Here is a 13,859-nt window from a genome sequence, read left to right as displayed (position 1 = left end):
TTTTTTTTTCTTGTTCAAATGCTGAGATGTTATTTTTCTAACTGTAGGTCAAAGCCCAGTCCATTGCAACACTTAACTTTCTCCACTAGCCCTTTGAAACCTTGCGTATGCCAGGTTGTTGTTACATGTCACTGAGTCACCTATGACTCACAGCAACCCTATGTACAATAGCTATGAACTCTGTCCTATCCTGAGCCAGTCTCTCTGTCTCTGACACACCTACCACTATTACGTCAGTCACTGTATCAGTCTATCTTATTGAGGGTCTTCTTCTCTTGCACTGTCCCGCCACCCTTCCAAGTATGATGTCCTTCTCCAAGGACTGGTCCCTCCTTGTATTGTGCCCAAATTTGTGAGACATTGTCATTGTCAAGCTCTGTGATGCATGGCAAGTAATTGTGAAGACCATGGCCTGGATTAGGTGCACCTTGATAAAAGAATAGATACCTTTGAGTTGTGGTGCTGGAGAAGAATAATTAACATACTATGGACCATCAAGAAAACAAACAGGATTGTCTTGGAGAGGGTGAAACCAAGTTTCTCCTTGGAGACTAGGATTTTGAAGCTTCGTTTCACATATTTTGGGCATGTGGCCAGGAGGGACTGGCCCTTAGAGAAGGATTATCACACTTGGGAAGGTGGAGTGACAGCATAGGAGAGGAAGACTCCAGATGAGATGGACTGATACAGTAACAGGGACAATGGGGGTTGATGTGAATTAGTGAGATTGACTCAGGAGAGGGCAGGCTTCAGAGCTGCCATACATAGGGTTGGTATGGGTTGCACGTGATTTAACAGCACATAACAACAGTCACTGTCAAGCTCTCTGATGCTTAGCAAGTAATTGCAAAGACCATGGCTTGGATTAGGTGTTTGTAGTGTTTAGACTGACATCGTTGCTCTTTAGCACTCTAGAAAGGTCCCTGACAGTAGATTTTCCTAAAGCAATCTGTCTTTGGATTTCATGATTGCTGGTGCCAATATCATAGAACGAAGCAAGGTGAAATTGTTAATCTCTTCTCCATCAACTGGCCTAATGGTGAGAATCTTTGCCTTCTTGATGCTAAGCTTCAATCTTTATTAAAGGTTACAGTCCTTGACCTTCTGCAGCACACACATCAGGTCCTTCTCAGTTTCAGCAAACAAGGCTGTGTCATCTGCATAACACAGGTTGTTGATGAGTCTTCCTTCCTTCAATCCTGATGTCACATTTCTCCTCTATAGTCCAGCCTCCTGAGTGATCTGTTTCATATAATGGAGAAGTGATGTATCTCTGATGTGCATCTTTACTGGTTTTGAACCATGAAGTGTTTCCTTGCTCTGTTCTGATGACTGCTTCCTGGCGCAAGTATACTCTGTGTATCCTTATAGGTTACGCATGAGCACAAATAAGTTTTCTGGAATTCCCATTCTTTTCAAGGACAGGCACAATTTGTTGTGATCCACACAATCATAGGCCTTTGTACAGTCAATGAAACACAGACAGACAGTCCTCTTGTCCTCGGCTTTCAGCTAAGTTTCATCTAACATTGGCTAATATCTCTAGTGCCATGGCCTCTTCTAAACCCAGCTTGCATATCCAGCAGTTCTCTTGTTGATGTAGTTCCAGTCGTTTTTGGATAATCTTCAGCAGTATTTTGCTTGCTAGTGATATTAGTGATGTTCAATAATTTCCATGTCTGTTGTATTATTTTTGGAATGGGAATACATATGGATCTCTTCCAGTCACAATCATGCATACCTACATATATAACCACACTCAGTTTTCAGTTGTTGCACTTACCAAAAACATCCCTAGTTCCTGACAAATTATGCATACTTCACTTAACATTTTATGTTACCTCTCACATCTCACATCACCTGAAGTAACAACTGTCTTTCTAGAGAGTAATTACCCCTCCTTTCCTTGTAACCACCAACGAACCTTAGTGTTTACACGTTCTTTTAGAAAAGGGAGGAGATATGCTTATCCTTTTGTGATTGGACTCAGTAGAACATTTTTTGACAATTCACTACACTGGCGTCATAGTAGGCCATATAGGGACCACATTTTTATTCATTCATCTCTCAATGGGCATTTAGATTGTTTCCATCTATTTGCTGCTGTGAAAGTTGACCATTTTTGTGTGTTAATTAACTGTTAAATCTTCCTCTCCAGTAACGTACTGCCTTTTCTACTCTAGTAACACCTGAATCAGGTTCTTCATGTAATAGGAAATGGTTACAGGACCCCCTATGTGCTCACTTCTAGTCCAATAGCTCCCAACTTACCAATGTACTTAAAAGAATTTGTGTGTGAGAGAAAAACATATCTAGAATTAGCCAGCTGGATTGGGTTTAGATGATCTCAATTTTGCTGGCAGTATCCAAAGTATCATAGTCAGGAGCAAGGGGAACATAGGCCTTCTCTCCATCAGGCCTAATCAAAGTGTTGACCTTGGCCACATCAATGTCATAGAGCTTCTTCACAGGCTGTTTGATCCAGTGCTAGTTGGCCTTGACATGTTATCCTTTATCTTCATGGCTGACTCAGTGGTCAGGGGAAACGTGATGATGTCATAGTGGTCAAGCTTGTTTCTCCTGGGGGGGGGGGGGGCGCTCTTCCAGGATATTTGGGCTGCCTTCGGAGTCTCGGGCGGGTGAAGTGCGTATATTCCTTTTCTTGTGGATGCTCTTCAGGTTTGCCTTCTTGACCTTTAATGCCTTTGCTTGGGCTTCAATTTCAGGAGGAACAGGGGCTTCCTTCTTCAATTTTGGCGCCATCTTCGTAGCAGGCACGTGAATTTTTACGTACCTCCACTGTGCCAAGCAACTCTGGTGGTGTAGCATGTTACATGCTGGGCTGCTGATCAGAAAGTTGATGGTTTGAATCTACCAGCTGCTTCTCAGGAAAAAGATGCCACATCTCCTCCTAAAAAGATTACAGACTCAGAAGCCAGCTGACGTTTAAGGGAGCCTGCAAGTGGAGCTGTTGATAGTGGGTCCAAATAAGATGAAATACTTGACAATTTCTATTCTTTTCTCTATCATGAAAGGTGGAGGAACAGTGAAAGACCCTCAAGGAGATGGACTGGCAAAGTGACTGTAGGGATGGGCTCAGAAATGATGAGGATGGCATAGGCTAGGGCAGGATTCAGGTCTGTGGTTCATCTGGTCACTGAGTCTTACGTGACACAAAAGCATTCAATAACAACAATCATCAACCACCAACAATCATCAACAGCCTATTGACCCAGTGGTGAAGATTTTTTTTCCTTGATACTGAGATGTAATCCATACTAAAGGCTACGTTCCTTGGTCTGTAGCAAACACGTTAAGTCCTCACTTTCTGCAAGCAAGGTAGTGCCATCTGCATAACACAGATTGAGTTGCTTTCTAGAGTACTATGTAACTTGAGACTTTTACAAGAAAACTATTGTCTCAAATACTTTTGGGCATGTTGCTAGGAGGGGCCAGCCCTTGGAAAAGGACATCACGCTCAGCAAAGGAGAGGAAGAACCTCAGTGAGATGGATTGACACAGTGACCTTAAACATGGCTGAAGTGTGGCAGAAATGAGGAGGACATGGGGCTGGGCAGGAGGATGACAGAGCTGTTGTCCACAGGGTTGCTCCGAGTCACAGTTGACCCGATGGCATCTAACAACAGGAGTGGAACGTTCGGCGGTCTAGTCCCTAGAGTTCAGCTGTTAATCCAAAGCTCCACGTCTCGAGTGGTTTGAATCCACCAGCCACTTTATGGGAGAAAGATGGCCTCTCTCCTCCTGTACAACTCACAGCCTTAAAAACCTGCTGGAGGGTCATCTAAGAATCAGAACTGACTTGAGGGCAATGAGTTGAGGTTAAGACGTCACTGTGGAGTGGGAACTGACTCAGAACTGACCCTCCAGTGGGTTTCTGAAACTGTACATTGCCAGGGAGGAGATTTCCCATCTTTCTCCTGCCGTGCTGAATCCAAACGCCTAAGAGGCATGACCTTTGGGTTAGATGCACAAAGTTACCTGGGGATAGAAGAGTGAAAACAAGTGGCTGCAGCAGGCAGTGAGCTGTTTGGCAGGGACCCATAGGCCTGGGAAGACCCTGACTGTATGAAGGAAGGCAAGTACTGAGCACTAAAGCCCAGGCTACAGTGTAGGAGTAAACAAAGACCAGTTAGGAGAAGCATTAAGAATCTCTGACGAAGCCTTTACCAGCCACACAAGCAGCAACGCTCAGTGGCATGTAAACAGCGAGTCCCAGGCACTGTGTGAGTCAGCAGTCCAAGTGTCTAGGAGGCTGGGCCTTTGAAGTCACAAGCCTCACCCAGGGTTGTAGAAACCTGCCGAGTCACTAAACCACAGGGTAGTCCTCGGCCAGTGACTCACGGCTAAGCCAGTTTCTTCAAAAACAGGCAGAAGCGCCTTCCTCACAGACTGTTTTGCATCAAAACGAAGTTATTCAGTGTGTATTGGCCACAATGTCCAGCACGTGCTAGCGAGGGGTTCAAGAGATACTCTGCAAAGCGCTCTGAGAAGGATTACCACAAAGTTCCTGCTCAATGATCCGTGCACAAGAAAATCAAGTGCCTGTGGATGAATACTCCAAGTGGGCCATTTATGTAAACGTGTCGCAAGCATCTACCATGTGCCTGAGACTGTCAGGGCCTGGGGAATTAGGGATGGCTGTGAACCCGTTTATACCCTGAGAATGAATGCTCAGTTCAGAGAGGAAGAAGCCTTGTCAGTCCCCCTGAAGTTTCTGTGTGAAAACAGCCGAGACAAAGTCACAGCTACACCCCACCCACCCCCGCCACTCCCAGAGAGGAAATCAGAAGACACAGGCAGCACTGTTACCCAAAAACCAAGGCTGATGGGTCACATGAGGACAAGCTGACACATCTGAAGAGCCAGCCAAGGTGTTTGAACTGTGACACCTCCAGACGCTGCCCGCCGGATGCTGACTCAGCAGATGGTTCCTACTACCTTCCATACAGAACTGAAGTCTACTCAACACCCGTGTGGAGAAGCCCAGCACATCATTCAACAAGCGACACCGGATGGAATGAATAATCTTTTAATGTTTCACATTTTTTTTCACCCCAGATTTGTTAATCAAAATACATGGAATACAGTACAGATTTCAGTATCTCGGGCGGTTACAGAATCTGAACAGAAGTCTGTAAAGCTATTCCTGGGGGTGGGGAGAAGGTTCATTTACTGCGGAAAGAGGCTCACAACATGATGAGGTGAGGCCACCTCACACTGCCTCCTGGTCTGACTTCAGAGATGGTTGGACTTGGGGTGGGAGGATATGACTTCTTTCTTTTTTAACAAATAACAAAAACCAGTAATACTAAGAAAACTCATCACAGCTGCCTCAAACCTCCGGGCTTCTTCGTTTAAGCAGGTGGGATGGGAGGGGAGGCAGAGGGCTGTGGGGCCGGGCGGTGCTCCGCTGCCGGTCTGAAGGTGGCTCAGAAATGTCCTTTGAAACATCCACTCGGTGCCACTGCAGGGAATTAACACGCAGTGGGAGGGAGGGACCAGGAGCTACAAGTAGTGCTGGTGGGGGGCCTGAGTGTTCCCAGCCCTTCCACAACCCAACCTCCAATCAGAAGACTGCTGAGCTGTGATGCTCGGTCAGCACGCCTGCACCAACAAGACACATCCAGGGCGTGAACACCCTTTAGAATACCAGCTGGAAGGCAACCAAAACATAAACATGCTGCCCGAAACGCCACCAGGCACATTTGTACTTTCAACAGAGAAAGTTCAAAACCATTTGCTTTTTTATGAATGAAAAATCCTTCACATCCACCTGTGTTCAAAAGCAGTAACAACAATAACTTATGGTATGAAGAGCTTCTTTTAAAGAGCAATTGTCACAAAAGATTGAATCCTACATGTGGAAAGACTTCTCTTCCTCGGAGGTTTTCAGAAAGGCACAGATACGTAGTGTGCATGAAAAAGAAAGAAGGGCTGTGCTGTGCTTTAGTCTAAAGGTCCCGGGTTGAGGCTTGGGCATGTGGTTCCAGAGCCAGGGACTCGGCTCACCGGACCAACCCGGTACAGGTGAGACAGGGTGCCTGCTCCTTCTCCACGGTGACTCATAAGGACGTTGAAGTCATCCTGAAGTCACGTGTGCCGTGCTACCCCCTAAAGAGTGGGCATTACTGCAAGGTAGCACGCACAGGCAAATCTGGGCAAGGCCATTCATAGATCTGCCTGTTTGAGACACAGGGACACAGCTAGAACTTAGTAAAAACAGGGTCAGCAAAGGGGCCAGCACGTTCTACTCCGGGAAGCACACGGCAGGGAGTTCCGATGACAAACCTGTGTAACCCGCAGGGGGCTGGAGCACTCTGCCCACGCAAAAAGACGCTTCACTTGCATACTCTAGCCTCGCCGTGAAAACTGACTGTAACACAGAATCAACATTAGGAAGCTTGACACAGATCAGAGAGTCCGCAAAGGAAAGTTCACGCTGAAGCTGATCCGACAGTTGTTCCATCACTGCCTGCCCCGTGGGCTTGCGGCTGGTGACTTCATGGATGCATCCCTCGATGCACTGCCGACGTCAGCTTCCAGTCCGTTAGGGTGACCCCAGTGTGATGCTGGCTGCCTTCCGCTCACTTGCCCGGAGAGGCAAGGTGCCCTCAGATGGTTGGCGCAGGACACGCTGGCGCTGAGGGCCCGAGGACCTGCCCGAGAACCTCGCCGTGGAGGCGGGCAAGGAAGACTTGGCAGCAGCATCCACACCGGGGCTTAACCTCAGCAGCCAGCCTGGAGGATGCTTCCCCCGGAGCGCTTGGTCACCGACAGCGTCGTGAACACCTGCCGGGGAGGAGAAAGGACATTTATAGAAACTTGAGGGGGATAGTGTCTACATTGGATTCAGAATGACTTAGGGGATTTACTTTAAATAAAGGGTGAAAGAGAGAAGGAACAGGACCAAAGATCATCTCAACATCACTAGAAGATAGAAAAGAGACTTTGCAAACAAGGAAGAGGGAAAAAAAAAATTGAGATTATCTCCAATGAATAACACTTTGTCGAAGCAGGAAGATGGGGAGGGAAATTCTATCTGGAGAAGAAGACTTTGCTAAACAAGAAGGGGGAAACCAGATTATCTCTAATAAAGAGCTTTGTCAAACAAGGAAGAGGAAAAAAAATGTCTTCTCTCCAGTGAAGTGCTGTGTCACTGCTGTCAGGTGTCAGCGCCACCCAGGACAGCAGGCCTGGCCCCTCCCTATCCTGCGCCATCCTCACGGTCCCTGAAGAACTTTGTTAGGATAATTAATTACAGTGAAATCAGTGGCCTCAGGCGCCTGCCAACTTTCTAAAAGAATATATCAATACTCTGGACATAGAAGACGAAAACACACTGCAGGAACATGCACCTCATTTTATTACAGTTCACTTCACACCCTGCGTCATGCAACGTGATCAGCACCATCCCACTTCTCCCACCGCGTGTGCTCATTTCGTGTCACACGGTGGTGATTTTCACAGTATTTTAAACCTCTTCATGATGCTCTCACATGTTTCAGATTACTCATCCACGCTAAACTAAACCCTGCCAGCAAGTTCATTCAGACTCACAGGGTCCCCACGGCCGCTAGCCTTCATGGAAGAGGACTGCCTCGTCCTCTCTGCACACAGGGCCGAGGGTCTGTTGGAATGGCCAGCTCTTTGGTTAATAGTCACTTTGGCCACAGGGACACCAGTCTTTAACAGACTACAGTCTGGTAAAAACAACTCACATGCAGCGGAAAATCGGGCCACTCGTGTGATCTGCTGGATTGTGGGGGTTTGGAACGAGACCTATAATATTCCCACATGCCTGCCCAGCTCAAGGCGGGAACAGTCAAGAGTGCCCTTCCCTGAATTTCTTCCCCTCCTCCTAAAGTTATTTTTATTATCTTCAAAAACATCACAAGTAAATGGTAAGATGGTACATGTACTCTTCAGCCACCTGTTTCCTGGGCTCAATAAACTGCATTTCTGTTCACCCATGTGGCTACATAGCCATAATCCTTTACTGAAGCAGACTACCTCATCTTTTTTAGGTAACAATGACTGGTGGATTCGAACTGTCAACCTTTTGGTCAGCAGTTAAATGCCTTAAACACAGTGCCACCAAAGCTCCTTACTACGTATTACAGTAATCACATGTATGATAACCTATATAGTCTTGAGTACCTGCATCGAATAGTTAAACAGTTAAGCACTTGATTACTGACCAAAAAAGGCTGGCAGTTCAAGCCCATCCAGAAACACTTAGAGACAGACCTGGCGATGCTTCTAGAATCAACCCCTGTGCGTCTGTACAGGTTGTGCTGATAACGTAAAGGCTGTGTGACTCCTGCTGTCTGAATGCACTGGGAACTCCTGGAGAAAGACAGGCAATCTCCTCCATCATCATTTATCACCTGCTCGGCCTCAGACGCCCAGGGCAGGATCGCTGGGAGTCAATCTGAATCTCTGGCTGTGAGTAAATACCACCACAGCATTTAATTCGCAAACAATGAGTAGTATACTACAAATGACAAGTCAAACCCTGGCTTCTTTTCACTGACTACTTCAGATGTTGTTGTTAAGTGCCGCTGAGGTGAGTTATGACTCAGAGCGACCCTATAATGGATCTGAACCCTGTCCTGTGCTGTGCCACCCTCACAGTCTCTGACACACTCTAGTCCATCTCTGTCTGTAGTTACTGTGTCGATCCACTGGGTTCAAAGTCTTCCTCTCCTTCGCCATCCCCTCATCTTTTCAAGCACAATGATTCTGTCTCCAAGAAAAACCCTTTTCTAGCAACGTGCTCAAAATATGCAAGATAAAGTTTCTCCATCCTTGACTCCAAGGATCTGGCTGCATCTTCTCCAAGGCATAGCTCTTTGTTCTTTGGCAGTCCATGGGACGTTCAGTGCTCTTCTCCAACATCACGGTTCAAAGGCATCAATTCTTCTTCCGTCATCTTTATTCAGCACTGTCCAGTTCTCAGCAGCACAGCAAGTGCTCGAAAAGACCATGGTCTGAATTAAGCGCACCTCAGTCCTCAAACTAACATCATTGCTCCTCAGTAATTTGGAGTGGTCTCTGACTGCAGACTTTGCCAGCACAATGTGTCTCCTAATCCTCTGATGGCTAGTGCCAAGTGTGTATTGACTGTCTGTCAGCAATAGTTTAAAATATGCTACTATTAAAAAATCAAAGATGCCAGTCACTTTGATAACTAAAGTGTGCTTGACTCATATACTTGTCACAGTTAGACAGTGATGTGTTTGGATTGTGGTTGGCAGAGAATACAGAACACACCATGACTTCCAGAAGAATAAGCAAACGGGTCTCAGAGAACACATGGCTAGACTGCTCCTTGGCCACTGATCTGAGGTGGCCAGACTTGGTCTCAACGTCTTTGGAAATCTTGTCAGGACGGATCGAGCCCTGAACATCGTGCTTGGTAGTTTAGTAGGTTATCAAGAGGAAGACCCTCAGTAAGACGGACACAGTGGCTGGAGCGGGCATAAACATGCCTAATATTCTGAGGCTGGCGTGAGCCCAGGCAGTGCTCCATCCTGTTATACGGAGGGTTCCCATGAGCCACAAGTGCCATGATGGACCCGAACGACTGGCGTTGCAGTGTACTTCCCTGTAAACACAGAACCAGAAGCACAACTACCAGGTTCAAGGGCAGGTGCCTATACCACAGACATGGTCTCGTTCACGCTGACACGAGTTCTTATTCCACTTCCTTACAAACACCTGGTGCTTGTGGACTTTTATCACTGTGGTTAATGTTGTAGTAATTTCTCCTTGCTAAGGACCGAGATTAGTCGATACATCAACAATTCTCAAACTTTAGTGAAAAAAACATCTGTTCACATTGATTAAAATGTGTGGGAATTACACAGAACTTAATTTGGAGGATGTGGAGCTGGACCTACTCAATTCTAGGGCAGGCTGCCCACAAACTACATGCTGGAAATTTTTTTTTTATAATTGAGATTTTAATGAAAGTTTATAGAAAACTTAGGTTTCCATTCATTCATTGTTGCACATTTCCTCCCTGTCCCCGCCCCAGTTCACTTTTCTCTTGGGGGGGGGGAAAAAGTTTCACTGTTGTACAATTCCCCATCCCCATCCTAATCTGTTTTATTATGCAGCTCTTATTCTGCACTGTTGTCTTGCAAATAATAGCCTTTGACAGAACCCCACTGTTAATACACACTGTGGATTACCAAGTGACAAAGTAAATATCAATTGTTTATTTTTAACAAAAAAAGAAACTTAGGGTCAAAATTGTAGGCTCTGGGCAAAACAGAGCAGACTGTGAGGTCCCTGGAAAGAACAGCACATAAAATGGGCTTTCAATAGGGTTGGCTTACAACCTAGAGGCATTTGCCACACCCTGGGCAAAGGGAAAGGGACCCATTGGACATTACCTATTATTGACTAGAAGAGGCAGTGGAGACTGAGGTGGCTCGAACTTGTGGGGCAGAGGACCTGAAAAGGAGGGAGCTACCCAGAGAACGGCTCCAGATATCTGCAGGTGGGCCCCAGAGTCTTTGCCCAGGAGGCAGCACCCTAGCAGCCAGGGAGAGAACAAGGCAGGGAGCAAGCTAGAGACCCAGAAGGCATGCAGGGCTTCAGGGCTGGGAGATCTTCCTGGTGTGACCAGCTGAGTCAGAGGCCTCCCATAGCACCTGGGGCCCTGGGAGGGACCCGAGAAAGCCCTCACTTAGCAGAAAGCCGTAGTTCTGAGCCCTCAAGTAGAGCTCCACTAAAGTAACTTAAAGACAAGTCTTAAAAGGATAAAACGGAGCCACAAGGAAATGAGGTGCCTGCCAAAAGACGGCACTCTTCAAAAGGTAACAGAAACTAGGCTCAAAGGAAAAAAAACACACAAAAACAACAAACCCCAAAAAACAAACGTCATCCTAGAACATACCCTTGTCAAAAAATATCCTTTAACACAACAAATAAAAGCCATGACAATCTGTCACCAGAAAACCTACAAAATACACACAAAAAGCTGGAGGAAGAAACAAAGACACCTTTTCCTATGAAAGGAAGACAGAACCCAGGGTCACATGCTGCTGACCACTCACCACCATTCACCTTTCTTATCAGCTCAGGTGAGGGTGCTCTCCACCTGACAGATGGGTTCTCCCATCTCATCTTCTCAGTATTCTTATTCCATACACCACCAGCATCTTCCCCCTCCTATTCCACTGGGCTTTTCTCCTCCCTTTTTAAAAAGGCTCAAATCACACTGATCCAAAACCATTTTCCTTCAACTTTCTGACTGTATCTATCACCAACACTTCTCATGTTTATATCCCAAATCTCCCACCTGTTAATACTTACAGAATACTTTTATTCCTCCTCCCAAGGAAAGCAGCTCCCAACCTCACTATTCCACTGAAACATCTCTCCGTTGGTCCATCAGCAACCTCCTAATTGTCAAATCCAGAATGCGCCTTTGTTTCCATTTTACACTACTTTAGCAGACTCTCCTCACAGGTTTTCAGACTATAACCTTCATGGGAGGAGACTCTCTCTCTCCTGCAGAGTCGCTGGTGGATTCGAATCACCAGAGAGGCCTCTGGGTTCTCCACACACTCTCAGCTCCAAATACCAATGGTCAGTATATTTCAACATGTAAAATATGAACTCAAATTGTTCACTATGAGCAATTCACATCCAGAGAGACAATTAACAGAGACTCATTCTTGTTGGAAAGCTAGGTAAAATTCTTCAAATAGTTGTCCCTTTAATATTTACTATAGAAAAAATATTTACACTGAATGTTGAGACATTTTAGCACTGTTAAATTCAAAGCTGAAGATACTGTAAACTAGTGAAGCTCTTCAAATAAAAAAAGTTGGTGTTTTTTTGTTTTTAACTTTTTTATTATTATTATTCTTATGTGTGTACTGTCAAATCAGATCTGACTAGTACAGGAGGAGATTGTCCCTCCTTCTCCAGCAAAGCATCTGGTGGACTCGAACTGCACACCTCTGGGGTTGCAGTGCAGCTTCTTGCCACTAGGCCACCAGAGCTTGCCCAAAATTTTGTTTTTAAAAAACATTTGATTACAGATGAAGCCAAGAAGACAATAATACACAAGCCATCATGAAAACAGCTGTGAGAACCAACTCAGAGTTGATCCTCTAGCAGATTTTTCAGAAGCTGTAAATCACACAGGAGATTACCCATCTTTCTTCCATGCAGGAGTGGGTAGATTCAAATCCCGCCCCCACTTTGGGCTGTAACACAAGTCCTTACCAACTAGGTTGGTTACCAGAGCTCCCACTATGAGGCAATCTAAACAAAAGGTTTCATTCGCATACAGCTGCTTTAGTATTTTCATAAAAGCATAATCTTCTTTTTTAAAAAGTGCCTGCACCTTCATTTCTCTACCCCAACACACAGAGGACTTGGCAAAAGGTCAAGTGCTGCGTACACACTGGTCCTGGCATCGCTCAAGAGTCCCTTCTCCGTGAGTTCCGGTATTGAAACACACAAATTCTGATGTTCAGCACTGGGGATTCATTTTAAAACATTTCTACCGAGGTCTTTTCAAACATTGTTTCCTCTTGTGCTGTAATTTTCCCTTTACAAATAAACTTGATTAGTTGAAATTGCTACTCAAAATTATGTGTAATCAGTTCCCTCCTCCATTACTGCTGCTCAGATGTCCAGAATAAATTATCTCCGAACCATCTTCACGCTTAATAACGCTCATGGATTACTGGTGTCCCAGGCGTCAACAACCCTTTTCTTATCTTTGCTAAAAGAAGCTTCAGTCCAAACAAGCATGGCTCCTCTGAAATCTCTTAGAAATTATTTTACTCCAAGGAACAAGTGAAGGAATTTATCGACCTTTGTGAGCAATTACGCCTTACAGTACCAACCGCCCAGGTTATTATTTATCAAAAGGGTGCAGGCGCATTCATTCCACAAACCAACCACAGCAGCCCAGGAGTGGGAGGTGTTTCTTAACACTTTAAGGCAGCGGTCCGGACCAGTTTTCACTAATTATTATAATTTCTAAACCACTCAGTGGCATTCCAATTCAATGTGAAATTCAACAGTCAATAAAACTTTAAAAAGCATGCAAAATAGAACCCTATCATCTTATTACTTGATCAGATATTGTCAATTTAGCTTCTAAACTTTCCCTCTTCGTGAGTCAGACCATCCCATGGCCCCTACTCTGAGCAGCTCTGTTCTACAGCAGAGAGACACTGGACAGGAAGATACAGCAGGCCCAGCAGCAAAGCCAGGTCAGAACCAAGCAGTTAGCACAGGGCAGTCTTTCCTTTAAAAATGTAAATGCAGTGCAAATGGACACTACAACTAGTTATCTTTCACTTCACCCTCACTAAGATGGCTATGACATTTTTAAAATATCACTGGGGGAACAAAGGTATTGGCAAAGACGGGGAACAACTGGAACCATCATTCACAGTTAGTAAGGGATTGTAAAACAGCACAGCCACTGTGGAAAACAGTCGAGTGGGCCCTCAAAAAGTTAAACGTAGAACCAACCAGCATTTGTACTCCTTGGGGTTGTTGTTGAGCCTCCAGTGAGTTTTCAGAGGCAGTAAATTCCCGAGGAATAAAGTGCCCATCTTTCTCATTCAAAGCTGCTGGTGGATCCAAACTCCACGCCTTTGGGTTGGCAACACAACTTGTCACCACTAAGCCACTAGAGCCCTGTTGTTATTGTTGTTATGTGCCATCGAGTTGCCTGCGACTCATAGCGACCCTATGTACAACAGCCCTAAACCCTGCTCTATCCTGTGCCAATCGCACTGCCTCTGACACACCAATCCTGATTACCCCAGTCACTAAATCAATCCACCTTATAGAGG

At 45.5% G+C, this 13,859-nt stretch overlaps 1 protein-coding gene across 1 annotated transcript in view; it reads right to left on the bottom strand.

Moving 5' to 3' along the window:
• Positions 1-6,725: 6,725 nt before the first annotated feature.
• LOC102859696 (thioredoxin reductase 1, cytoplasmic-like) overlaps positions 6,726-13,859 on the bottom strand; it is a 50,371-nt gene continuing 43,237 nt past the window's right edge. The window contains exon 13 of the mRNA XM_006888555.1: positions 6,726-6,810. Coding sequence (XP_006888617.1) covers positions 6,748-6,810 — 63 coding nt within the window. The 3' untranslated portion in view covers positions 6,726-6,747. The remainder of the gene's footprint in view (positions 6,811-13,859) is intronic.

This window comes from Elephantulus edwardii, unplaced genomic scaffold (genome assembly GCF_000299155.1).
Source record: "Elephantulus edwardii isolate Elephantulus edwardi_28Jun2011 unplaced genomic scaffold, EleEdw1.0 scaffold00068, whole genome shotgun sequence".
Taxonomy (NCBI): Eukaryota; Metazoa; Chordata; class Mammalia; order Macroscelidea; family Macroscelididae; genus Elephantulus; species Elephantulus edwardii.
This window is presented reverse-complemented; position numbering and strand designations above follow the sequence as displayed.